Raw genomic sequence first — 25,240 nt, 5'->3', positions numbered from 1 at the left:
ATCCATCAAACCAAGCCATCCACGTTATCATCCATCCTTTCTCCTACCCACCATTCATCCATCCTTTTAATCATCCATCCATCTGCTCATCCATCCACCCTTACGCTCCATCTATCCATCCTTTCACACCATCTATCCATCCATCATACTCCCTTTGGCTCATCCATTCTTTTACACTTCTTATCAACCATCCATCCTTTAACTCATTCTTCCATCAATTCACCCTTTCACCCATCAGTCCTTCCTTCCTTTCACTGACTCACCTTCCCAAGTTTATTATGAGCCTTTTTCTGATGAGCTGCAGATAGAAGAGGCCCATCAAGAATGCCCCCTGTAGCTGCTATATCAGGGAGTGGGGTAGGGTGGGGTGGGGTGGGTGGGGGTAGGAGGTGGGGATGTCCCTGATGCAGAAGCTTAACTGCATATTTACCTCTTAGTCCACGAGTGCTGTTGCTGTCTGCAGCTGGTTCCTTTCTCCCTCCCTTCTCTTGGGCCTCTACGTTGAGACCTAGAGCACTCGGTCATGCTCAGCTCACTAATGTTTTTTCAAAGTGAAACCAAATGCAGTAGTAAACACATGTTACTGCCAGGAGAGGAGCCCCCTGACCCCTCCTAAAACTTGTCCCTCTGTGATGATCAAAAATTGTTGCCACCCACTCCCTCTTTATCCTCATCGGCCTGCCCCACCCCCAGCCATAGAAGTAAATGGAGCTTTGTAATTCCTCCCAGTTCACTAGAGTTCACCCAAGAGACACAGCACTGTCTCAGAGCAGTAATTTCTTTTCAGCTGCTCTCTGTTTATGAAGGCGGCAGGGCACCGCCCCTTTTACCCATGAACACCAGTCGCCCCTTTTCAATTTGCAAACCCAGTATAAACGTTTTGCAGCAGAGAGCTATTGGCTTTGCCAATACGTGTTTCTTGATGCAGGCAAAATTGAACCAAATTATATTAGTCATACAATTGTTTACATAGATAAATCAGTCTTCAGCAGAAACTGTGTTTGTACTATTGAGTTCATAAATGGCTCGATTCAAAGAATTGGGCAGTTTGCGAATGCAAAAATGCCTTTTTAGTTGTACAAAGCCTAATTTGCGATTCAGTAACCTGTTACCGAATCGCAGTTTGGGTTTGCGAGTCAGTATATGGAAGGGGCATGCTTGGGGTGTCCTTTCCAAATACCAATTGGATGCACGAATTTTTTGTGACCAAAATGCGGTCACAAAACATTCACACTTTACCGCCAAAGTTGGCGGTAACCTATTCGCAAATGGGAAGGGGTCCCCTTGGATCCCCTTTCCCTTTGAGAATGGTTGAATAAATACTTTTTAAGGGCAAACACTCATTATAAAGCATACGTAATACTCATACTGTATTTCTTTTTACCAGTTTTATGTATTTACGACGTGTTTCAAAATCCTAATTTCTTTTACCACTCGTTTAATATATTTCCAGCCGTGCAATATCTCTACCAATATTCACAGAGGTCCGTCAGGGATTGGCATACGTCTGAGTGCATGTGTAACGCCTGTGTTTTTTTTAATCTAAAACACAATCAAAATAGTAAGCATTGTGGAGTACAGTCGCATAACAGGGATATGCTTTTCCTTAGTAACGGGCATTTAGTATTTTCAAGATAAGCATTTTGTACATTTATAGAAAATCAATTTTCCGCACCTGTAGGTAACTGGAGCGTTCTGTTGTTACAGAAATCCGAGAAACAACATTCTCTCTTGGTTATGTTGTTGGAGCCATGGCAGAAGACTTGAGCATTTAACTCTGGTAGCGAAATGCATGACTGGACCACCTCCTCCTTTCCATTAGTCAGCATGACTGCTGCCCAACATGCACCCTCGGTTTGGCAGGTAAAGTTCGTATTTTCGCACAGCAAGCATACGCATTTCAAACCTGATAGATACATAAAAACAAGTGCAAAATCGTAATCTAAAAAAAATTATACAGATTTGCAGCTGCTAAATGTTACACGTATCTAAATGGAAGAGCAAAGAACCGTACGGGTCTGAGCCTTAAACAGACGTGCAGGATTCCGGAGCCATCAGTAAACAAATTTTCAACGTTTGTCATGCAATTTTCCAAACAGCAGTTTACAAAAACTCACAAATTCTTGAGACTAATCCACGTACAACTTAAAGTATATTTTACAATAATGTCTGGTGATCACACCCAAAAAGTGGTTAGGTTGAAGTTTTTGTGTGGATGGAAGAACGCATTAATGACCCTCTGGGCAGATATATAATGGATAATGCAAGGATTCAAGACTAGAATAGTGAAATAACAGGCCATACACTGTTGGTTGCTTCGGCCCCCAGAACACATCCTTTCCTATGTAGCCATCAGGCCCAGTGGTTAATTTGAGCCGTCTATGCCAGTGGGGATCACCGGCACTAATGTTTGGGGGCCGGCACTTGTTTTCTGCATCAGGCATTGATTGCCGAAACAGACACAAGAGAAAGACGAGGAAGAGAAAGACTGAAAAGCGCAGAAAGCTGCAAGAATGAGCTGAAGAGGAGGAAGAAGGCTATAAATGGATTAAAGAGACGCTAGATGGCTTTAGGATTAGCTGCGTCAATATTTTGTGCCCATTTAATTGCAGCAGCTGCGTGTTACTGAGGAGAGTTTTGTGCACCGGCGCGTCTTTATTTATAAATTAAGCATTGATCAGGTAATGCAAACGTGCTGAGAGCAAACAAAACCACCAAGCAACGCCCTATCCTTATCACAAGCATGAACATTTGCCCCATCTCACTCGTTTGAAATTTCATCCTCATCGGCAATGGACTGCTAAAGTCTGTGAATACAACCTTGAGTCCTTTTCCAGCATCTTTCTCGACATCAGATCCGTGTGGACTTCATTGCAGTGTTTCATGGACATTAGAACAGGCAGCTGTCTCCCTCCACCTGCTAATCCTCTGCTGAAATGTTATGCTGCTTTTTTTTTGACTTGCCTACTGGCAATGAGGGTCAGTGAGTTAAAATTTGCCATTCATATTTGCTGTGATCTGCAGATTTTAAATTCCAATCCCTCCAAGGCCAACTCAGCCTTCTGTCCTTCAAGGCCAGTTGAGTATCATTAAAATTAGTCAGAATAACACCTGTTATTTATAGTGCTTACAAAAGGCAAAAGTGTGCTATAAAATAACTTCGAACTGCTCCTTGTGTGGAAGACCCAGTCTGACGAAAGATACTGAGAAGCTCACCAAAATGTCCTCTTTCCCCTTTACCAGAGACCAAATGAGACTGGTGAAAAGTGCAGGAGCGCTGCCTGGAGTAGGGCTCTCTCCTGCACCAACAACCTCATTTGCTAACATAGTGAGCCACCCTACTTTCCTTTCCCTGCCCTTACTAGTTACAATAAGATGTAGAACAAGCACACGCCTATAACTCCTGTCTTTTCTTGGGTGCCGTAAGAATCCTCCTTCTGTAAGACTTGGTAGACCCATGAACCAGCCAGGCAGTGCATAGTTCTAACACCCTGTTAACCTTAGCACTAGATGGTTCCTCAGCTTGTAGACTGAACCTTTGAAGCCTTTTGTATAACTTACTCTGTTTGCTATTCTTTACCAACCCAAGGGTGTCCTGTTAGCTAAAGACCATAGCCCTTCGGAAGATTTACAGGTCCCTGATCAATCCCACTGGAGGTTTATTGCTGTGACAAAAGGTTGAATATACACTACACATTTAACATTGAGGCTTGCAATCGCTGTAATGCCCCAGGGGTGGGGGAGCTGACGGGAGATTCAAGATAAATACGTTTTATGTTTTTATTAAGATTTTACTTTCTTACAAATGTGTGTTTGCTACTGACTGCATTAGAAGATGCTGCCATATAAGTTTTAGAGGGGGCTATGGCCAACCACCGAAGACGGCAGATGCATCCTTCTAGAGCATCTGAAGAGTGCTCTAAATCCCCCAATTATCCTGCACCATCCATCTCCTGCAACGTGAAATGCAGGTGCCTTTGTGGGGGGACACAACTCCTGTACCTCTCTGTTGGAGCGTGTATTGATGGGCAGTGGGAGACGACATGGAGCGGACCAGCCTAGGGACGAGCCACAATTTGGAGGATTGCTCCCCCTTCTTATGTCCTGATCGCTGGGGCTCCGTGTGGTGGCTGTAAGCTGTACTCCCGCTGGGAGAGTCTCTCCCTTTCAGCACCTTCAATCCCCCAGCTGTCTGTGACTCACCTTGAAGACCTTCAAAAGGCCAGCACGTGTCCTGTGAGACACAGCCTGCTATACAGGGACCCCATTGGTGGCATTGGCTGCTGCAGGGGAAGGACAGCCCCAAGGAGGTTCTTCGGCACAGTGGCTGCCACTCTGGTGGGTACTTGCTGGGGCTCTAAGTGGTGGTGGCAGGCTGTACTCCTGTTGGGAGATTGTCTCCCTCTCAGCCCCTTCTTTCCCCCAGCTCCCAGGACTGAGTGACTTCCCCTGGGACCATTGGGAGGCACATGCGCACCCTGAGAGACCCAGGCTGCCATTCAGGGACTGGATTGTTACCTTCGGCTGCAGCAAAAGGCAGGACAGGCCCAAGGAGATTTTTCGGCCTAGCTTCTACCACTCCCAGCATTGCTGGTGGTGCTCCGAGCATCCACTCCTGCCTCTTCCTACATGGATCAACGAAGGGTCACAGTGAAACTGAGGTGACTATAAGCACCCACACACACCCTTGTGCAGGTTGTTGGGGCAAAGAGACGCACGCCGAGTGCCCCAGTAAGACTAAACATACGGGCCGACCCTGGGGGATTCAATTCATTATTATATATGTCTCCTGTTTCTGCACACTGTAACTTCTGAAACTGCTGGTTGTGCTGTGCCTTCCTGACCGGGGCTGCTCACTACCCTTTCCCTGCCTGCTCAGTGGCGGTGACACATAGAGGACTGAGACAAGTGTCAAAAAGACTGGCATTGGGACTAACAAGTCGCTTTCCCCCCAGCTCACTAGCCTGCTTCTCTAGTGGAGAGTCCTTACTAGCCACTAAGCTTGGGCTCAGAATTGAAGTTTGTTGGAGGCCCTTCCCCAGATACCATCCACTTGCGTCCCCTTCTTCTTATCTGCACTATTTGACATATCTCTGCACTAAGTGGCTTCCCCAATTATTAGGACGATGGCCCAACCCTGAAACCTGCACTGGTGCACTTTCTTCCATCATCTCACTTGATCATAGCTGACTGCAGGGGATAGCCCCCACTGGGCTTCTTCCACTCTCTAGGTAACTGAATCTGGTGTTGTTGTCCCCCTTTCTGGAGTGGAAAGCACTGCATTTACACCAGGCCACTAACACATACGTCATGGGTCGCATCAAACCTACCACAGCACAGTATCAGCACAGTTGCCAGACCAAGATACCTCTCATCGTAATTGCCCTGGTGATTCCTTCCCATAAATGCTTGAGGAATGCATCCCATCCACAATACAGGTCCCCCCCAGTGATAAACTTGACATAATACTTCAGGAAATACATGTCTCCAAGGCTGCCATAAGATATTGAATTGGTACATTAGCAATGGATATTGGCCTCTTGTGCAATGATCACCATAAATTGTCGGAAAGGGTCATGTCTGCTGAGACAAAGTAATCTAACCTAGCGCTTCCCCAAGTGTTGCACTCTGCTGCTGTGAAAGATCTTCGTAAACAACTCACTGCCTTACAAGGCAGAGCTGAAGACCCAGAAAGCCGAGCATGTTGTAACAATGTACATATCATTAGCCTGCCAGAGGGACTGGAGGGTCAACCCCCACCCAAGCAGCAACAGCTGCAAACCTTTTACCAAAAAAAGATAATAAACTATGTTTATTATCTTATTTTGGTAAAAGGGGTGGGGCCACAGGCTGTGGCGAGCAATGAGGGGGAGTGCACAGCACTCCTCTTCACTGTGCATGTATGTTTGGCCAGCCGTCTTGGGCCAGCCAAACACACATGCACAGCAGGCTCTTTCCAGCCCGGCACTGTGTTGCCGGGCTGGAGAGAGCAGGCATAGGCTTCCAGTCTGCCTGGGAACGCCTTGGCTGGGCGCTTCCAGCCAATCCTAATGCTGCTATTAGCAGCATCAGGATTGGTCACAGGGCAGGCTGGGAGCCTGTGCCTGCAGCCTGTCTGTAGGAGAGGAGCAGCAACAATACAGATACGTTCTTTTCTTTTTTTTTATTAATTCCATTCCCCCAAACAGCCCAATACGCCCGCCTGCTCACGCACCGCCCCTATTGTGCACCGCAAGCTGCTCTTGCTTAATGGCATGTTGTATACTGAAAAGTGGGTCTGGACTACTGTGGCCCCAGAGGGCCCGTCAGCCATCATTACTGTGGAACGGCGCACAGAGTGCTGACACATCATCCTCCATCCAGGCACCTCCACGACCTATTGTTGCGTCATTCTTAATTTCCGTGATCAAATTGTGGTGTTACAGAAAGCTAGAAAGAATGCACTGCTCGTTGTGGATAATACCAGCGTTTCTTCCCGGATTACACCTTGCGGGCACTGGTGGACATCCTTCCTCGCTGCCAAAAAACAACTCAGATTGGAGAGCCTCACGCATGCACTGATGTTCCTGGCCTGGCTGAAAGTCATTCATGACCAATGCACTTTGTTCTTTCATACCCCTGAGGCTGTGTGGGATTAGTTAGAACAGCATTACCCTCATGCGCATCACTTCCTTCATCAGAGCCCCTGTCCCAGGAGGAGCAGCAGCTGCCCCAGGGGCTCCAGCGGGGCAGACCACGCATGGTGTTGCCGGGGGGGGGGGGGGTCCCCTCCATTGAAGTCGGCACTGGATGGCAGAAAGGCTGTACTTGCATCTATGTCTTCCATTTGGTCACGTCAGCTCCTGCTCAGCTTCTCGGAAAGCGCTGCTTAAGACACAGACTTTAATACTAGCATGGCACTTTTTTCCTCAGTGACACTGCAGATAACTGATAATGTAATACAATTCTATTTTTACATTGAGTCTAACCTTATAATGTGGATGGGGTCGCCTCCTGCTGCATCACGCCCTGTGATGGACTGGGTCTCAGTCCTTCATCCCCTTAGCTCCGAATATCTCTTTATGTACACTGATCTCCCCATGTCCTGCACCTTCCTTAGGATTTCCCAGACTGATTTTCTCTGCACCTCATTCTTCACTTACTGGACCCTGGACTTCCTAGTGATACCCTTGCCAGCACACTAGCCCTGAAATGTCTCCCCTCCCTCTATCCATCCCTTTCTCTCCCCCCATTCTCCTCCTATACCATGGCTGGAATGTAGCGTTTCATGAGCGTTTGCTATTTTCCGTTTATTGCCACATCCCTCACACAGGTGGCAGTTCCTTCATAAAAGCGTGTTACCCTCACTCCATTGTTTCTCCCTGATGAGGATTTCCGAGACACCCCCTGACCGAGACCTACCTCTCTGTAGTTCCTACATATGTTCCTCTCCTTTCAAGCTATGCTAGCCTACCATCAGGGTGGTTGCACATCTTTATACTTTGTTCTTATGGTTCTTATGTTCTTATGGTTTTAAAGTTTTTTGTGAACAATTGTTCTGCACTGGACCTAGTATTGGGGAATTCCTTGTTTTCTTTATGCCATCATATATGCCATTGGGTACCATGTCGTGAAGTATATTTTTGATGCGTAGTGCCTTAATGTACTAATGGGTTTATGCTTGAATGTCAGCTACTATACAACATTACAAACTATTGACCTTAAATGTCTGAGGGATGGGGTCTATCCATAATGTCACAAAATCCTTGCTCATCCTAAGAGCAGCAAAACACATATAGCCTATCTACAAGAAACACATCTTTCAACCTCCAAAGCCCTTAAACTGAAAACTAAATGGAAGGGCCAATGGTTTTCCACATCTTATTCAGTGTTTGCCCATGGGGACCCCTTCCCGTTTGCGAATGGGTTAGCACCAGTGTGACACTGGTGTTAACTGCAATTGTTTTGCGACTGCATTCGCAGTCACGAAACAATCATACATGGGACTGAGATTCGCAATTAGGAAGGGAACACCCCTTCCTAATTGCGACTCGCAATCCCTTTTTGCGATTCGGTAAATAGTTTACCGAATTGCAAAATGGGTTTCAACATACCAAAGTGCATTTTGTACCTCGCAAATGGGCTAATCAGCTGTTTGCGATGTGCAAAATGCTAGGTGCATGTAGCCCATAGTCCTTAATTACTATTATGCGTGGTTGTCCCTTCCCACCGGACACATGTCCTCCTCTGCCAAACAGCAAACAAGATAGATTCTTCCCACTTCAGGATTCTAGATGCTTCACAGATTCCCACTTTCCACTTCACTGATTCACACGGGCAGAGTTTGTTGATGACAAGTTGGGGTGAGGGTGACGGTGAGGGTGGCGGTGGATGAGTTTTGGACTCTGTTCTATGTTTTTTGCTAGTGTCTTTTTCCATGATCTACTTGTATTTCAAGAATAGCCACAACATCACTTGAATAATGTTGTATTGTCAATGAAATCTAAACCAATTACTTTGTTGTTTTCCTGCATTGTGATTGGCCTCATATGGCATGAAAGGTTGTTTTAAACATGAAATACATATGTTTGTTTTAAAAGTGTTAGAGGGGGGATTGGTAGTAACATATCCTTTAAGAAGAGAACATTTGTTCCTTATAGCCTATGAAAGAGGGCTATGATCCTTACATATATGAATGGAGGCCTGCGAACAGTAAGCTATCGTGAAAGTCACAGTGATTGCAAAGATGCTATTTCCTTTTGAGATTATGACACAGTAAGCCAGCAAGGAACACACTACCATCAGCCAAGCAATCCTGTTGCTATATCTGCTACTGGATCAGCTGAGAAAGGCGGAACATACATTAACCAGTGTCAATGGTGAAGTAGCTTATTTGGTGGATAGCGTAATCCTTTGCTTTAGCACTAATCAAAGACTGCAAAAAGGGATTGTGTCGTTCAAAGACAACATCTGTGTCACAATAGATCCACAATACAAAAAAGTGCTCACCACTTTCTTTCCTTTATTCCTTTTACTGAAACACATGTCTTATTTTACAAGAGTTGGATTGTTAATGAATCCAGTGAGCTAGAAGAAGAGTAACTACAAATTTGAGATTGCAGCAGAAGTTCTGAAATACAGCCTTCAAAACTCCACACATGGCTGTTAGCTCGCAGTCTCTGCAGCAGCAGCCAGCACTATAACTAGCTACTCCAAAGCCCACAGTAACAACCACTTAATGTTCACAGCAACCTCTGTAATGGGTTTGTTTCATTCAGCAGGACTTTAGTGAAGTGCACAGGTGCAGGTACAGCAAGTGACAGCACTAATGACAACTCATAAGATGGTCCAAGACTATCTGGATAACCCAACAAAGGTGTACCTGGATCAAGGGCCATTGATCTATTGTTATGGTAAGAAGCCATTGTGGCCAGAGCTCAGCAAGCTTGCACGAAAGTATCTTGAATGTCCAATAGCCAGTGTTTGTTTGGAGTGTGTTTTCAGTGGAGCTGGTGCAGTTATCATGGTCTGAAGGACCAGTCTTCGCATCAAACTCTATTTTCCAGACTAATACAACAGACATTACATATAGAAGGACTGCGTAAAACAACAATAAAAACATGAAAATTATTTGCATTTGGTGTGCTGCTTATTTACATCACCTATTGTAAATAATAAACTAAAATGGAGTGGGCCAGTGTGCATGGCACAGCTAGATCTATTGGTATGGCAAGAAGCCAGAGCTCAGCAAGCTTGCAATAAAGTATCTTGCATGTCTGATAGCCAGTATTTCTTTGAAGTATGTTTTCAGTGCAGCTGGTGCAGTTATCATGGTCAGAAGGACTAGTTTGCATCAAACTCTACTTTCCATACTAATACAATGGACGTTACATGTAGGAGGACTGCTTATAAAACAACAAAAATGGAATAGAATTTATCTTTGGTGTGTTGCTTATTTACACAACCTATTGTAAATAATAAAGTGAAATAAAGTGAGCCGTTGTGCGTGGCATAGATAGGCAGTCAGGGAGGACATTGCAATTATTTGGCCTGGGCTGGCTGAGTGGTGAGAGCTGAGAAAGACAAATTCAACCTTTGGCTGATATCTACCCACACCACCCCTCCTATTTAGGCATGAAAGGGACATCATGGTGCAGAGACTTAATTACAACAAAGTTTGTCCAAGAAAAGGTAGTATGAACTTTTTTCCATAATCTATGTCCCACGCCTTCTACTGAAGTAACCTTCTACTGAATCCTCCTGAGATTTAAGGGGTTTATTGTGCTTACTTTAGTAAGCAACTCTACACTGTTGCCAATTGCTGCTTTATTAAAATGGTAGTGTCAGTCTTGGGTTTTCCAGTCATTCTGTTTTCTTGTAGTCTAGTTGGTGGCTGTGATGTACTTCTTTACCTCACAAGATTCATTTAGAAATAAGAATGATGCCCTGCTGCAGTTGCTGTGATGCCATCCCTGTTAGGACTGTTGGCACCATTGGTATACCACCACCAGCATCAAAAAGGCCTTTTACAAAACCCTACATCAAGTTATGGAAAGATTATAGAAGAGGTACCAGACCGCTTTATCTACTCAGGTAAGAAAAGAAGCTCTCTCTGAGGAGGGGATGCTGTATTTGCTGTATGTTGACTGACCCTATTAGCGGTCACTAGTTACAGAAGGTCAGTAAAGGTCAGTAAGTAGTATACAAATACTACTGACACTGATGGGAATGTGAGTGCTGCTCAGCTTCACTAAGCAAGAGTAGGAGGGTTATGTATGGTCACTCATAATCTGTCTTACAACACTGTTTGCGGGGGTTTTGGACTGGATGAGTTAAGGTAGTTAACAACATGGAAAGGGCAATAATGCAAAAACATGATAGGGGAGGAAAATGGACACAGTGAGACAACTAGTTTGCTATGAGACAGCTGCAGAGGACAGCCTCTGTGGTCACTGTGTCGGTAGAACTTCTTCTTTAACTGTGTATGATGCTATTCTAATCAGTAATACAAAGACATATATTCAATATGAAAAACAAACCCTTTTATTCAATTTAACAAAAATGTATAAAATTCACACCCTCTTCCTTAACAATAGACCCACCCCCTCAACCCAAACCCAACATACCCCAAAAACACCCTGTTGATCCCACCCTCTCGTACCACAACAGGCCAACCCTCTCACCCAAGTCCAACATACCTGTAAAACAGCTTATCCCCAGCTGCCCATCCCACCCTCACCTCCCCAACAAGTCCCACAACCTCTTAATAAAAATAAGCATCCACAGCCTCCATCTGGCACAAAAGGTCTTGCTGGCCGTGCTGTATCTCTTCCAGGGTCTTGCAGCAATTTGCTGCAGGAGTGCAGAGTCCGTGGTTGTGGTTGTAGGAGTGGCTTGGGCAGGTGGAACCTTGGTTTCCTGTGGTGGCGGTGATGCCGTTGCCAGTGTCCCTCTGGCTGGTGACCAGAGGCAGCTGTGTCCTCCTCGAGCATCACCAGCTGGTTGTACTCTACCGCAATTGTCTCCATTTTCATGAGGCGCAGCTAAATGGCTGTTTCCAGCCATGAGTGGGCCTCCAGGGTCGGTCCTCTTGCAGGAGTAGCTAGATGACTCAAAGAAAAAGAACGTGAATTTTATAACTCAACACAATGTGCTGTAGCCATAAAAGTGGTGTTCCCTTAGGGCAATTTGAATTTTATTGATGTGATTCTTGGCCAGATGGCAAAGACTTCCCTCACATACTTCCTATAATGCAGTAGCAGTGCATGGTATGAATTAAACCATGATCACCACCATAGTCAAAAGTAGACATTTTTATTACTGAAAAGGAGAAAAAGTTAAAATGATTTCATGTGGTGACCCTGCAACACGTTTAATGTCTGTTAATTAGTTAGTAAGCTGCCAAATATAAATATACATTATCATTGATGAATATGGCACATTTAATTATTGCTATACTATTTACTTGCCTATAACATGCTACATTAACAGAGACTCCCACCCTGAGTACAACCCCAAGCTGAGTTCCACACTACACCCCCCACCCAAAATAATGCTCTCCAAGTACTTTTTCTCTTGGCTATGTGGCAGGCATGTGGCAGTGTAGGGTAAGGTAAGTTAAGCTGGAGGCCTTGGGCTATTTTTATGTTTAGCTATGGACTTGTTAAGTGTCATATAGTAGTGAGCTCAGTCACATGGTTAATGGGAGGTAGAAGATGGAACAGTAATGAAGCCGTGAATATAGTCACTTATGCAGAAACTGTGGGAGAAATGTGTCACATGGCAAGGTGGGACTCGATTTATTGGATGAGTATGACAGAAAGTATAGGGTAAGTTATAGATGCGTGGGCACTGGGCACCACACATTTTATTCTAATGATTGAATGAAGGAGGATGAGAAGCATAGCAGGCTGGATAATTTATAAAAGGATTGAAAAGTGGGCTTGGAAGAAAGGGAAGAATACCTTAATAAATGCAGTAGTTGTTATTGAGAAAGGAAAGGGACTTACCAGTTGTTACAACAGCTACTCCTTCCCCTACCGATGGATGATGGATTTTGCTTCCTTAAACCGAAATGTTGAGTACTTCCGGTCCTAGACAAAAACATAACACACATATTTAAATATCGGTGATGATCACACATTATTTTGCTAAGTTACAAATCCAATACATCACAAATGTTGTGTTATCTACTATCCAAAGTATCACTTTGAAAACTTTATAGAAAAGAAGTATGGTGGTGTCCTGCCATGCTGCAGTGTCTTGACATGGAACCTTGTATTTCAAGGCATCCTGTTGGGCTCTATGAAAGACATAACTGTACTATGGACTGTTTGCTCAATAAAATATTCTGTCAACCTACATGTTGTGAATACTTGGGCCTATGTCCCTCTATATGTTACAAATAATCCTCTGTTAACACAACACTAGGCATGTTAAAGAGGGCTGAGGGAAAGGTCACCTAAAAAGCAGGGGAAGAAACCTAGAGATGCAGAGAATGAGGAATACAAAAGAAACCACAAGAAGGCTGGTATGCGTGGTTAAAGTGGACACTAAATTGAGAGGGGGAAGTTACAAAAAATACAGAAGGCTCTATTCAACATGGCTTACCAGCAGTAATGGCATAGACGAAGGCAGGGGAACTGGGAAAGTACCTATTAGCAGGTCATTTTAGAGGCACACAAATCGACTGCCTGCTTAAGTTCAACCTTAAAAATAAATGTTTACTTTCCTGGCCTTGCACACAGTTTCCTACCAACCGACTTGCTCCTTCCCTTGCTTCATACAGTTTTGAAACTTTGACACTCTGAAAGCTATAGGCAGAGCCAGTCTCCCTTTGTGTACTGCACTGAGATGGAAAGGAGATATGAGGTAAATGTTTCTGTCACTGTAACTCAAAGGGGTGGGGAAGAAGACAGGAGGAAGTAAGGTGCAGAAACAGTGCATATAGAAAACACAAGAAAATATGTGAGGATAATGAACATTAAAGGACAGCAAGGGAAGTTGTGAACATAAAAAATACATAATCACATAATTCACACTCGGTGGGAATAGTTAAGAGTAAGAAATATACATATTAAACATTACTTACCAGCACCAGCAGGAACGGCTTCGGTGGCCAGAGCATCTTCCTTAGCACGGACGCCTGGTAGGACCCAGCTTATGCTGCTACTGCTGGCTGCCTTCCACTTCTTGCCTTGTTTAGCTCCCTTCTGTTCTTCTGAAAGGAGAAAGGATATGGAGGACAATGATTAGTTGGATCTGCAAAGGGGAAAACATACATTTTGCTGTATGACTAACCAATCCTATTCTCTTCAAACTAGTCCCAAAAATCAGTTCTCTTTTCTATACATTCTTTGCTTCCTACAGAGATATTGCTACACTATTCACTTCATAAAATGTTTCTATTGATGAGGAAAGTCAGCATCCCTTCATGTACTACAGCTCACAGAGATGGGAACTGTATTAGCATCATAAATTGGCAGAGGTTGACAATACCCCTTATGTCATACTATCCTGGTAGCTAACATCCCTTAAAGTTGCCCAAGCATGCACCTGGCTCACCATGAAATACAATTCAAGTTGTTTGATTCACTTGGTGTCCACTCAACATCCCTCCCAATCCTCCAGTCCTAGACACTCCCTATCAGATTGGCAGTAGCAACATGCCCTTCTACTATGTCAACCATAAACACAGTTTACACCCAGCAGTGTACAGAAAAACTGTGCTTTCTCCTCTGAAATAAAGACAGAGGATGCAGGTAATGTAAAAAGTAAATTTATTCATGTCACTGGCACACATCACCATTAAAAACCCTTAAAATGAGCCCCCTTGTTGGAAAAATGGTGCCACCATACACATAAATAAATGTTGTGTTTTTTCTGCACCTGATGGCAATTCTGTCCACATCCTTTTCTACAAAGGAGTGGTCAAATAAATTAAAAAATATGTATATGTATTTAAAAACGGAATTGTTTGTAACATATGTTATAAAATATGATGTATAATAAATACATACCTAAAATATATACACCCAAACGTGCACACACAATATATACATACATGACCATTTTTTAATATATACTCACAAGTTTTGATTATTTATACAACAATTTGTTCATATATATTATGCAGAAGTGCATATATGTAGTTATAAATACACAGCATACAAAAACACGATTACTTATATGTACACAAATTTAATTATATAAAATATATATAGTAAATAACACATTCATATTTTTAAATTCTAAATAAAATATATTCAATAATAAATATATATTGAGACTATGCACATTCATTATATATATATATATATATATATATATATATATATATATATATATATATATATATATATATATATATATATACACACAAACACATATACACACTTTGCTGCAATGTAATGGTGACTGAAAAGTAATAAAAAGAATATTAGTTTTCTTTCCAAAATATCACTTACCTACACTCACCACTTATACTCCCAGCTAGTTCAGCAGGTCCAGGTCTCAGTCGATGAGGTGGGCTAAGCGGTGCGTCATTTGCTGCTGGGTGAGGGAGATTCCAGTGTGGTGGCACATGCAAAGATGCATGCTCTCCCTCCTCAGGCAACAATCCGCTAGGCAGCAGCCCCAGGCAAATCTGCTCCATGTTGCGAATAGGACGGGGAGGTGGCGCTGAGCAATACAACTAGTGCTGTCACATCTTCCTCATTAAAAATATAGCAGGTCATCACCCCCTCATGCCACGGCCAGCTACAGGGGGTTCAGGTCTCAGCAGCGCTGCCTGCGTCTGTCATAATTAGGGCCTGGGTGGGACGAGTACAAAAAAGGAACTAACCAGGGAATACAAATGTAAATTAAACACACAGGGAGTGGAAAACTAATAAAAAAGTGAACTATATTAAAACAAACTGGTGCCTGGTGGAGCGGAATGGGGTGGATTGGGTTGGATATGGCCTAGGGAGTAGGAAACATGAGAGGATGGCTAGGCAGAAGCAGGCCTAAGGAAACAAAATGGACACGCAATTGTGCACCACAAAATGCCATTAGCACAGTTTATTTGCGTGAATAGCATCATTGGCATCATTTCTCTGAAGTAATGTGCATGAGATGCAGCTCACCGACTTTGCCTCATATCGCAGAATTTTTGGGTAATTCTGTGTGAATTCCGCTACCCAGAATTCAGGGAGTTCCTCCCACCCCACAGATTGGAGGAGACAGAGTCTAGAGTCACCTTATTCTGGTGGGAACCTTTTGCTAGTAACTCTCAAATCTATTGGTATTGTATGAAGATTAAAAATTGTAAAATGAATGATGTCCTCCATTCAGAAGTGTGTCTACTTCATTAATTCACTTAAGCTGTGGCAAGGAGAAAAGCAGTCGAAGTTGCAACAGGGCACAATAGGTGAAGCCCTCTCCATCCTCAATGTACCACTATGCTGCTGCTTAAGTTCAGTAAAGGTGCTTCAGATATAGATATGATTTACAGAAGAGTGCCTAGAGATGAGCCAGCCCTTGAATTAAACCTTCATGACATTTGCTGACACACAAAGTAACTTTGAGCCAGGAGGTTGTTGTAAAATAGCAGAACTCTAAACGCCACAATAGATGTCTGATCCTCATTTCCCAATGTACCAACCTGATCTAATACACTGACTAGACTGAAGGAATTGGAAGCAAGGCAATAATGGTCTTGTACTGAGTACTTTGGGGAGATTAGAAAACAAAAACAAAGTGTTAATAGTGAAAAGTAAATTGGAAGCAGAGTGTGGAATAGAGATTACAGATAAAAATGTGATGAGGCCTTCCTACATGCAAAGCTGTCTATTAACATGTGATTCCAAATTTTTTATACATCATCCCAGCAACCATACATAAGATGGACTGAAAATAGCTATTGTGTCCCCCAATCATTGAACCCCTGAAGCAACTTTCTGGCATCTCGCCTTGTTATGCCCTAACATTTAGACATATTGAAGTCAAGTATGCCACTATTTGCCCAAAAGTCTTGTTTACTCTGCATCTCCTCCTTTAAGACTAAAAAATAAGATGCAAATAAGGGCAGCACTCATTACTACTGCCCAAATGTAGGATAGTCCTACCATGGTTAAGCAATGACATTGCAAATGGAAAGTCTATGTAATAGTTGTGGAGGAGTGTACAACTGTAGAGGAAGTACACTATAGGATGATGAAAAGAGACTAAGTTGGTGAAACATCTTGTGGATTGGCAATCATAACTAGAGGACCTGCCTTATACCTTGGACCAACTATCCTCCCTAGCTTTGGCCTGCAAAAAGGACAATTCACCTAACTAGGTCCTTAGATGATCAGGGTCCCAAAAGGGAGTGAATCTCCTATGTATCAGATAAAGGAGCTCAGATGGGAGCTAAGATCAGACGGAGTGGTGCGGATGAGGTATAAAGTCTTTGGAGAATTCTCATTGCAGAGATTCCGCCCCAAGTGCGGAGACTTCCCCACAACTGTGGGGCCTCTTCTACGAGTGTGAAGGCCCTTTGTGAATCAGGCCCATGTGTCAAAGTTCCACAATCTCCCAGTTACTTCCTATGTGGGGCTTGCCCGATATACTATTTTTTGCTGTAGCATGATATGTCTGTCCATTTTTTAGAAAAACTGCCTTGTTTGAGTCTGCTGTGGTTAAGCCATGTCAACATGTACTGCTGCATGCCTAAACCCTTAAACATAAAAAATACAGTAGTCTAAAGCATGTAATATTCCATATAACACAAGCACTAAAAGTGAGAAAGATAACTCAAAACTAAAAGATGTTTCCAAGGAAATTGCTTACATGATTTGAAATTAATATTAATTTTTACCACTGTTCCCAACAGCCAAATTAATAATGTATTTACAACGATCCTCAGGAAACATTGCTTCTATAGGACAGCTGCTGGGGCCAGAGCTGCTTTTAGGGTGCATGCTATTTTATTACTGTTAGAAATTGGGTCTCTAGTTGGCAGGCCTATGCACTCAGTCAAAGTATGGACCACCATTTTAGTCAGGGTAAGTCAGATACACACTAAAGATAACCTGTGCTCACCCTCTGGAGGCTTGGCCCAAAGCAGTCAGGCTTATATAAAGAGGATGTGTAAAGTATTCATGTCTTACATACACAGTAACACAATGAAAACACCACAAAAAGACTCCACACAGGTTTTGAAAAATAAATAGACAATAATTTTATAAATAAAGACCAAAAACTACTAAAATCCAATGAATAGAAGTAATTAATTATTAAAGAATAAAAAGATTCCTAGAACTTGAAAGCAATAAGCGGCACTGGGGACTATCTGGTTGCACTGGACAAAGTCAAGAATTCAGGCCATCCATGATGCAGTGTGCAGCCAGCTACAGGACCCACACAGGGCCCTCAGAACAAAGTACTTTAATCCTGGTCGAAGTCACAAGATGCATTGAATTTTCTCACACAGTCCTGGTGATGCGTTGGTTCCTCAATACATGAGGTTTCTCCACACAGTGAAAGGATGCGCCAATCTTCCTTTGGCAATGGCAGCGATGCCGTAGTTCCAAGGTGGTGACGATGCAATGGCAAAGCGCTGGTTCTGAATGCGATGCACCAGTTCTACTCCCACAACAGCGGAGATGCATTGGGTCTAATTCACACAGTAGGCAATGTTATGATTCCCGTTGGAGCAAGTTCCTTGGTTCACTTCCAGTCAGCCAGACTCAGGAGCAGGGGTAAAGACTGGGATATCCCTGAGTCTCAAGCAAGAAGATGCAAGCCAACAAGCCATTGGAGATCACTGTGGGGTGCAAGGCAAAGGCCAGCTCTCCCTCAGCATGGTCAGAGAGCAGTAGGCAGCAGGGCAGCACAGCAGAAAATCAGTACTTTCAGGTCAGCAGTCCAGCAGTTCTTCTGACAGAGTTCCAAAGTGTCTGATTTGGTGGAGTCAGCAACCACAAACCTATACCCAAATGTACTTTTGAAGTATGGGTGACTTCCAAGAAGGGTCTTTTCAGTGCACAAGGTTACTTTCTACCTCAGCCCTGGCTCCTCACTATCAATAGGGAGTAATCAGCCCTTTGTGTGGGGAAACACATTGCCTATTCAAGTGCAAGAATCACCCTTCCCTCCCTTTCTGCCCAGGCGGAGCCATCAGAATCGGATGAGTGCTCAGACACAAATAATCTTCTTGTGTTTGTGGCTGTCTAAAGGGAATGCACAAAATATAGCTGTCACCCACCCCAAACATGTATTGCAGACAGACTGCAGGTGCACAAATCTGTAAGAGCAGAGAAATGCCCACTTTTTAAAAGTGGCATTTCTAAACTAGTAATGTTAAGTCTTACTTTACCAGTAAAGATGATTTATCATTACCATTCTAATGATATGAAAAATGGGATAGCTACTCCTTCTCAATCAAGAATTGCATCTTAAAAGTGTAATAAGGAATTCCCGGTGTTAACCTATGAGAGGGGTAAGCCTTACCATAGTGAACAACTAGCAGGACATGCAAAACTTAAAAATACATGTCCTACCGTTCACTTACACAGCACCCTGCCATATGGGCTACCAAGGGCCTAGCCTGGGGTGACCTATGTGTAATAAAAAGGGAGTTTAAGGCTTTTCAAATGGTTTTAAATGCCAAGTCGAAGTGGCAAACCTGAGACATGTTTACAGGACTACTTGTGTGCACAAGCAGAGTTGCAGCGCCACTAGCAGCATTTAATTTACAGGCCCCAGGTATATGGTATATCACTTTACAAGGGACTGATAAGTAAATTAAATATGCCCTTTGTGTATACACTAATGTTTCCACATTAAAAGGAAAGAACACAAGCACTTTAGCACTGCCTATCAGTGCTAAAGTGCACAGAGTCCTAAAGCCAACAAAAACAAAGTCAGAAAAAGAAGAGGAAGGTAAAATGTTTGGGGTGATGGCCATTTTCCAACACGACCACCCTCCAGCCTAAAGCCAGATCTTAGGATCATAGTCCATGGACAATGGCCCCCTAATGCAGATGTAGTTGCCAGTTTTACACCACTCTGAACCCAGTTGGATCCCTTTGTCTATACTCTCTGGTTCCACTGAGCTGACCCACGGGGAAGCCTTCACCTCACCTGCTCACCCCATCTGTGCAGCACCTAACCTTAACTTGCTCACAGATGTCTCCTAGTTGGATGCCAGTACCACCATGGCTAACAAAGTGATGTGGCCTATTCCGCCCCTTGAAGCAGACTTCTGTCCCCAAACTAAGGAAAACTCTGTCCACAGGGACAGCAACCAACAGAGGCCACTGACAGCTGTCAGTGTCAAGACCCAGGCCCCAGGCTATCCAGTGGTCTGACCTCTGTGGTTTCTTTGAGTGGGGGGCAGTAGTCCTGGGTGTCTTGCTCTCTCTCTCCATTCTACCTCCCACCAGTTCAGGGGTGGTAGCCGGAAACTGGCCCTTCAACCCAGGGCTGTACCCTTAAGCTGAACAGGGGATGTGGTGAGACCTCCTTCACCCTTCCCCTACATCTGGACTCCTGTACCCTTCTCTGGGGAGTGGTACTTCCAAACAACTGAACTGTCAGGGTGCCTCTGGGGGCTGCCCCTCCCAGTTATCCTGCCAACAGGGGTGACTCATTCCCCATAGTGCAGTCTATGGGCATCTGGGGTCTAACTAGGACCCTGCTCGGGGTCACCACCCCACCGCACTCCAGGGACACCATGGCCATAGGGTGGACAAAGTCTTGCCCATGGGCTGGGGTCACCCTGCACACCTGGCTGGTGTACTGCTCTGGGGAAACTAGCCGTTCCACTAACATTGCATGGCTAGCCGCAATGTCCCTCAGAGAAGTGACTGAGGCCCCATTTACTTCCATCTGGTGGCAGTGACAACTCCCAACCTTAGGGATCACCAGATCACCCTCTGAGTCTATCTCCCAGCTAAGGGAGATTAGGGAATGTTCCATCTCCTGCCTCTGGGGTCTACCTTCCCCTAAGACCACATGGGTCACTCCTACAGAGTTAATACCAGTGTGTTGTTTTTTTGGACAGCCAGAGTCCCACCTCTTGTGTCTTAGCTCAGAACAATCAAAGCAGCAGGGTTGAAAATGGGTGCCCTGGGCCACTGCCCACCAGAACCTCCCTACTCCCTCTCAGAAGGGACGTGGGAAGCTTTTCCTTCCCCCTTAACCTGAGACTTGTCTGAGTCTTCCTGGCCCTCCCCCTCACTCTGTTGGGGGAAACCTGAACCACTCTTCTTGGAGCACACCTAGGTACCCTTTTGGACACTCTGGTGCTGACCCAGATGTCTGCCTCGTGAGCAAACTTCCTGGGGTCAGAAAACATACTATCTACCAGGCGTTGGCGCAGTGCTCCTTCACAATTAAGCTGTAAAACCCTGTATAATTTTCTGCTTTGCTGCCCCTCACTCAGGCCTTCAGTGCCTTGCTAGCGTAGTCTAAGTGGTCCACCCTGCTCTGTAATGCAATAGTGTGGCTGGTCCTGAAACTCTGTGACATTATTTCTCAGGTACTAGCTCAAACTTGTTGACTAGTGTGGTCTTCATAGCAGTGCAGTGTGTCTGGGTCCCCACCTCTAATGTGAGAAGGGTATCCCCTGCCACTTTGGGTATGTACCTTCACAAACTACCACCCCAGAACTCCTATGGAACCTTTTAGAGCCACTTCATGGGCTGCAAATTGTTTGTCTATGTCACCCCCACCACATAGCTGGGCATCAAATCCTGGAGTCTCCAGACTCTTGGCCCACCAGTGGACAATACAGGTATGCTGCCACCATTACTGCTACTTGAACCCAATTGTAGGGCTCTGATATCCAGCTCTCTGAGGCTCTGCTCATCAGACATCCTCCTGTGCTCTATGGCCAGCCTCCTTTCCCATAGGGACTACTTTTTCTCAACCAAAACAAGTTTATGCACCTGCTCTAGTTTAGCAAGCTCCAGCTTGAGCTTTCTCTCCTCCCTCCTGTCTGACAGATCCCATGGGGAAAGGTTCCTTGATGAAATGCTATTCCCTGTTCTGGGAACTACCACTGCTTCCAGCAAGTTGTTGCCCCCCAAACCCACAGGTAGTCTTAGCTCTACATCGGACTCCAGGACCAGCTCCTCAACCACAATTTCTTGTTCCTCATCTTCTGGGCCTTCTGCTCCTGTTGTCTGGACCTCTAGCCAGGCTCTCAAGGCCTTCTCTAGCTCCACCTTTAGGGTAAAACCTTTGATGGATACTTGAAACCCCTTGCAAAAATCCTTTAGCTTGGCCACACTATGGCACTCTAACTTGACCAGCTTGAAATTGATTGCTGCAGGTGCAGATGCTGCTTCTCCACAGAGAGATATGGTTTAGTAAAAACTCAAAAAGCCAATTAGGGATATTTGAATTTGTCTTAGTTTATGGTTGTAGTAAACACTGAGCCACTATATGATATTGTGCAAAGACAATACCTACCCTCTGCTGATCAACAATGTTGTCCATTTTCAAACAATTACTATCCATTGTTAGGCTGAGGCCATGATGGGCAGTTGGTCCAGTTTCACAATAGCAGGTGATGCACCAGAGGTTCGAAGCATAAATTGTGAGAGGATATTGTGTTATGGCCAGAGGTTCCAACTTCAGAACCGGGGAACAATGTCTCAAAATCTGCTCAAAATCCTTTGATTCTGGGCAAATCACTTAGGGCCAGATGTATCAAACATTTTTGCGATCGAAAATGGCCCAACAGTTTTTGCGACACCATACCGATTGTATCAGGAAGGGGCGTGTCAAGGGTGTTCCTTCCTAATAACGAATCGCAGAGGTATGTATGATTGTTTTGTGACGGTGAATGCTATCGCAAAACAATCGCAGTTACCACCAATTCACATTGGTGGTAACCCATTCGCAAAGAGGGAGAGGTCCACAGGGGACCCCTTCCCCTTTGTGAATGCATGCGAAAACATTCTTTAAAAGCAGGCAGTGGTCCCATGGACCACTGCCTACTCTTAAAAAATGAAAAGAAAACTTTTAATTTTTCATTTTTAAACGCATCAGGGGGTTTTCCATTAAGGAAAACGGGCTGCATTAAAAAAAAAAAAAAAGATTGCCTTATTGCAAAGCAATCACAGCCATGGTGGTCTGCTGAGCCCAGCAGGCCACCATCCCTGTGATTGTAGCCTTTCACAATGGCTTGCAAATTGCGACCTACCTCATGAATATTAATGAGGTAGGTCCATTTGCGAGCCCTTGCTAATCGCACTATGAAACTCCTGGAGTTTCATACATTCAAATAGCGATTACTTAATTGCTATTCGCTAAAAATCGCAATTAGGTAATCGCTATTGTGAAAAATAATACATCTAGCCCTTAATCTCTCCTAGTCTAAAAGAAATTATTTTTAACTTGTGTAACGTAACTGGTGCTCATGTAAAGCACTCCAATAACTTTGGGTCGGGTTCGCACTATATATAACTGCAAAAAACAAAAGAGAGAGGGAGCACACTGTGCAGATGGGGATTTGAACAATTTTGAAGAATGACTCTTACTGAACCTTCGGTCATCCAAAATGACAAAAAATTGAACACACCAAGCTCACATAACGCATCTTTTTAGGTATTCGCTCCAACACCGTTGCCCAAACATACTATTGAAATTCTACAGACAAATAATTCACCTTTGTTTACTCTAGACAAACCATATTATTCCAGCTTGCATCCACTCACATTTGGAGATAGAACAACACATTCCGCATCATCTGAGAAATGTGGGAGTTAACTAATGGCCATCTATCTTCTATTTGTGTATGAAGGCCAGAATTCTTCAGTTTAGTAATTAAAGTTTATATGTCCACTGTATTTTCTAGATTATGTGCTGTCACTGCTACTAATTTGAGCTGTAACAACATTCATTTGATCAAAAAGTATAACAGCCAGTTTACTTGTAGTGCTAAAAGCCAGAATACATCTAGTATTAAATAACATTGTGACAGACGATTGTGTATACCTTTAACAGGCACCTGTATTTTTCCTGTCAATTACCTGATTGCTACCAAAACAAATTCAAAACACTGAATCTGAATGTTGAGAATGAAAGGTAAATTAATTCATGGTGAAAACTGTAAAGCTGACAAAAAACTGGAAAATGACAGAAACTCCCACGCAACCTATAGGGCTCAACAACTTCTTGACATATTAGTTGTAGGAATGGCACTGATAAAGGGTTAATAATGCCGGAGAAAGCAACCACTTAGTGAAATTCATCTTTCAATTGAGAAGGATTTCAACATGATCAGTTTAAGGCATACAGTAAGTTGTAGGAATGATGTAATAAAAAGGGCAATCCATGGATGATTACAACTGACTTTGCAGAAATCCTTCTCAGCATCTAAAGCAGCTCTGTTGTTTATGATTTCTCTGTAAGTCGCATTATCTAAAACAGCCATGGTGAACTTGATGACACTAGTTGTATTTATAATCTGAACCAAAATAATTTGCTCTAGGGAGACCAAATTAGGCAAAAGAATCATTAGATGGTTCCCCAAAAGCTTGCCAAAATCTTCCCATCAGGAGAGAGATTGGTCAATGGGATCAACATCAAGGAGGTTCTTTATTTGCTCCATTTATTCAAATATGTTTATGTGAATTGAAAAGAATGGTTTATTTTTCTCTGAGCTTTGGCACTTGAAGGAACATTAGTAAAAGGGAGCCCAAAGGCTCCTTTAACATATGAACAAATCAACAGTGATTCCAACTTTTAGAAACCTCGGGGCTTTCCTCACCAATAACAGGATCAAAATTCACCAATATGCTGATGGTATGCAACCCTATTTGAAATTCTCAACCACTACAAACACTGTACACCTTAAATTCTACCTGCCTTCCAGTAGCACCAGCTTCAAAACTAAGTGCATCATATACAAGCCATCATGTCCACCTCCCTGGCATGTCTCACTAACAAACTAATCATCTTCAGTGGGTTTTCTTTTTCAATTCTTTACAAAAGTTTCACAGAGTAAACAGAACAACATTGCAGTCAGGCAGTATAGACATCATTCACAAATCTGATACATAAGGACAGTGTGTCAGAGGATATTGGTCCCCGTGGCCATAAAGTGGGGGCTGGAGCTATGCATCATAAACCCTAGAAAGAAACAAATGAAGGCATGAAACAAACTAGGGGCACTGGCAAAGACATAAATCAACAATGACTGCAAAGGATCTGTATGAAGAGACTGAAGCAATGGGCAGTACAAATGCAAAGTGACCAGGTGTGGTCCCAGCCCCTATCACTGAAGGTAGGGACAGGTGGCATGAGAAATCTATATGTATAGCTAAGGGTCCATATGCCCAAAGATAAGGAAACTGTCAAGGATATATGAGATGTGCAAGGAAAATCACGGTGGATCTGGGTCAAGAAGAGAAAAGATCTATGTGGTCCTAGAGGCGGCTTTGTGCACTGCAGACAATCAGTTTTTGAAAGAGGGCAACTGTAGCAATCTCCAGTGCTGGAGGATGCAAACTTTGCCTGTGGTCAGTGCCAGAGTCAGCAGTCTGCAGGCATGGCTGAAGAGGCCTGAGAGTGCCCCTGTGTCATGCAGTATAATTAATGTGTGTGGTAGAGTGTGAGGCAGTCATAGAGAATATGTGTTATGTCGCAGTCAGGTGATGTGCAGTACCAGCATTGGGAGTGATGGAGAAGGCTGCGAGTTTCTGTGGTGTCCAGTATCAATTCTGGATCCTTTTGAAAAGGGAGAACTCGTCCTAGACTCACTGGTCCCCCTGTCCATTTCCTC

The 25,240-nt window shown here is 43.8% G+C and overlaps 1 protein-coding gene across 2 annotated transcripts in view; it reads right to left on the bottom strand.

The window, feature by feature from the left end:
* Positions 1-25,240, bottom strand: part of ACVR1C (activin A receptor type 1C) — a 1,080,214-nt gene that overhangs the window by 782,658 nt on the left and 272,316 nt on the right. For both annotated transcript variants that reach the window (XM_069225150.1, XM_069225149.1), the window contains exon 2: positions 1,676-1,906. In XM_069225150.1, coding sequence (XP_069081251.1) covers positions 1,676-1,906 — 231 coding nt within the window. The remainder of the gene's footprint in view (positions 1-1,675; positions 1,907-25,240) is intronic.

The sequence above is a fragment of the Pleurodeles waltl genome, chromosome 3_1, assembly GCF_031143425.1.
Source record: "Pleurodeles waltl isolate 20211129_DDA chromosome 3_1, aPleWal1.hap1.20221129, whole genome shotgun sequence".
Taxonomy (NCBI): Eukaryota; Metazoa; Chordata; class Amphibia; order Caudata; family Salamandridae; genus Pleurodeles; species Pleurodeles waltl.
Note: the sequence above shows the minus strand (reverse complement) of the source record. Positions and strands in the feature narration are given on the sequence as shown.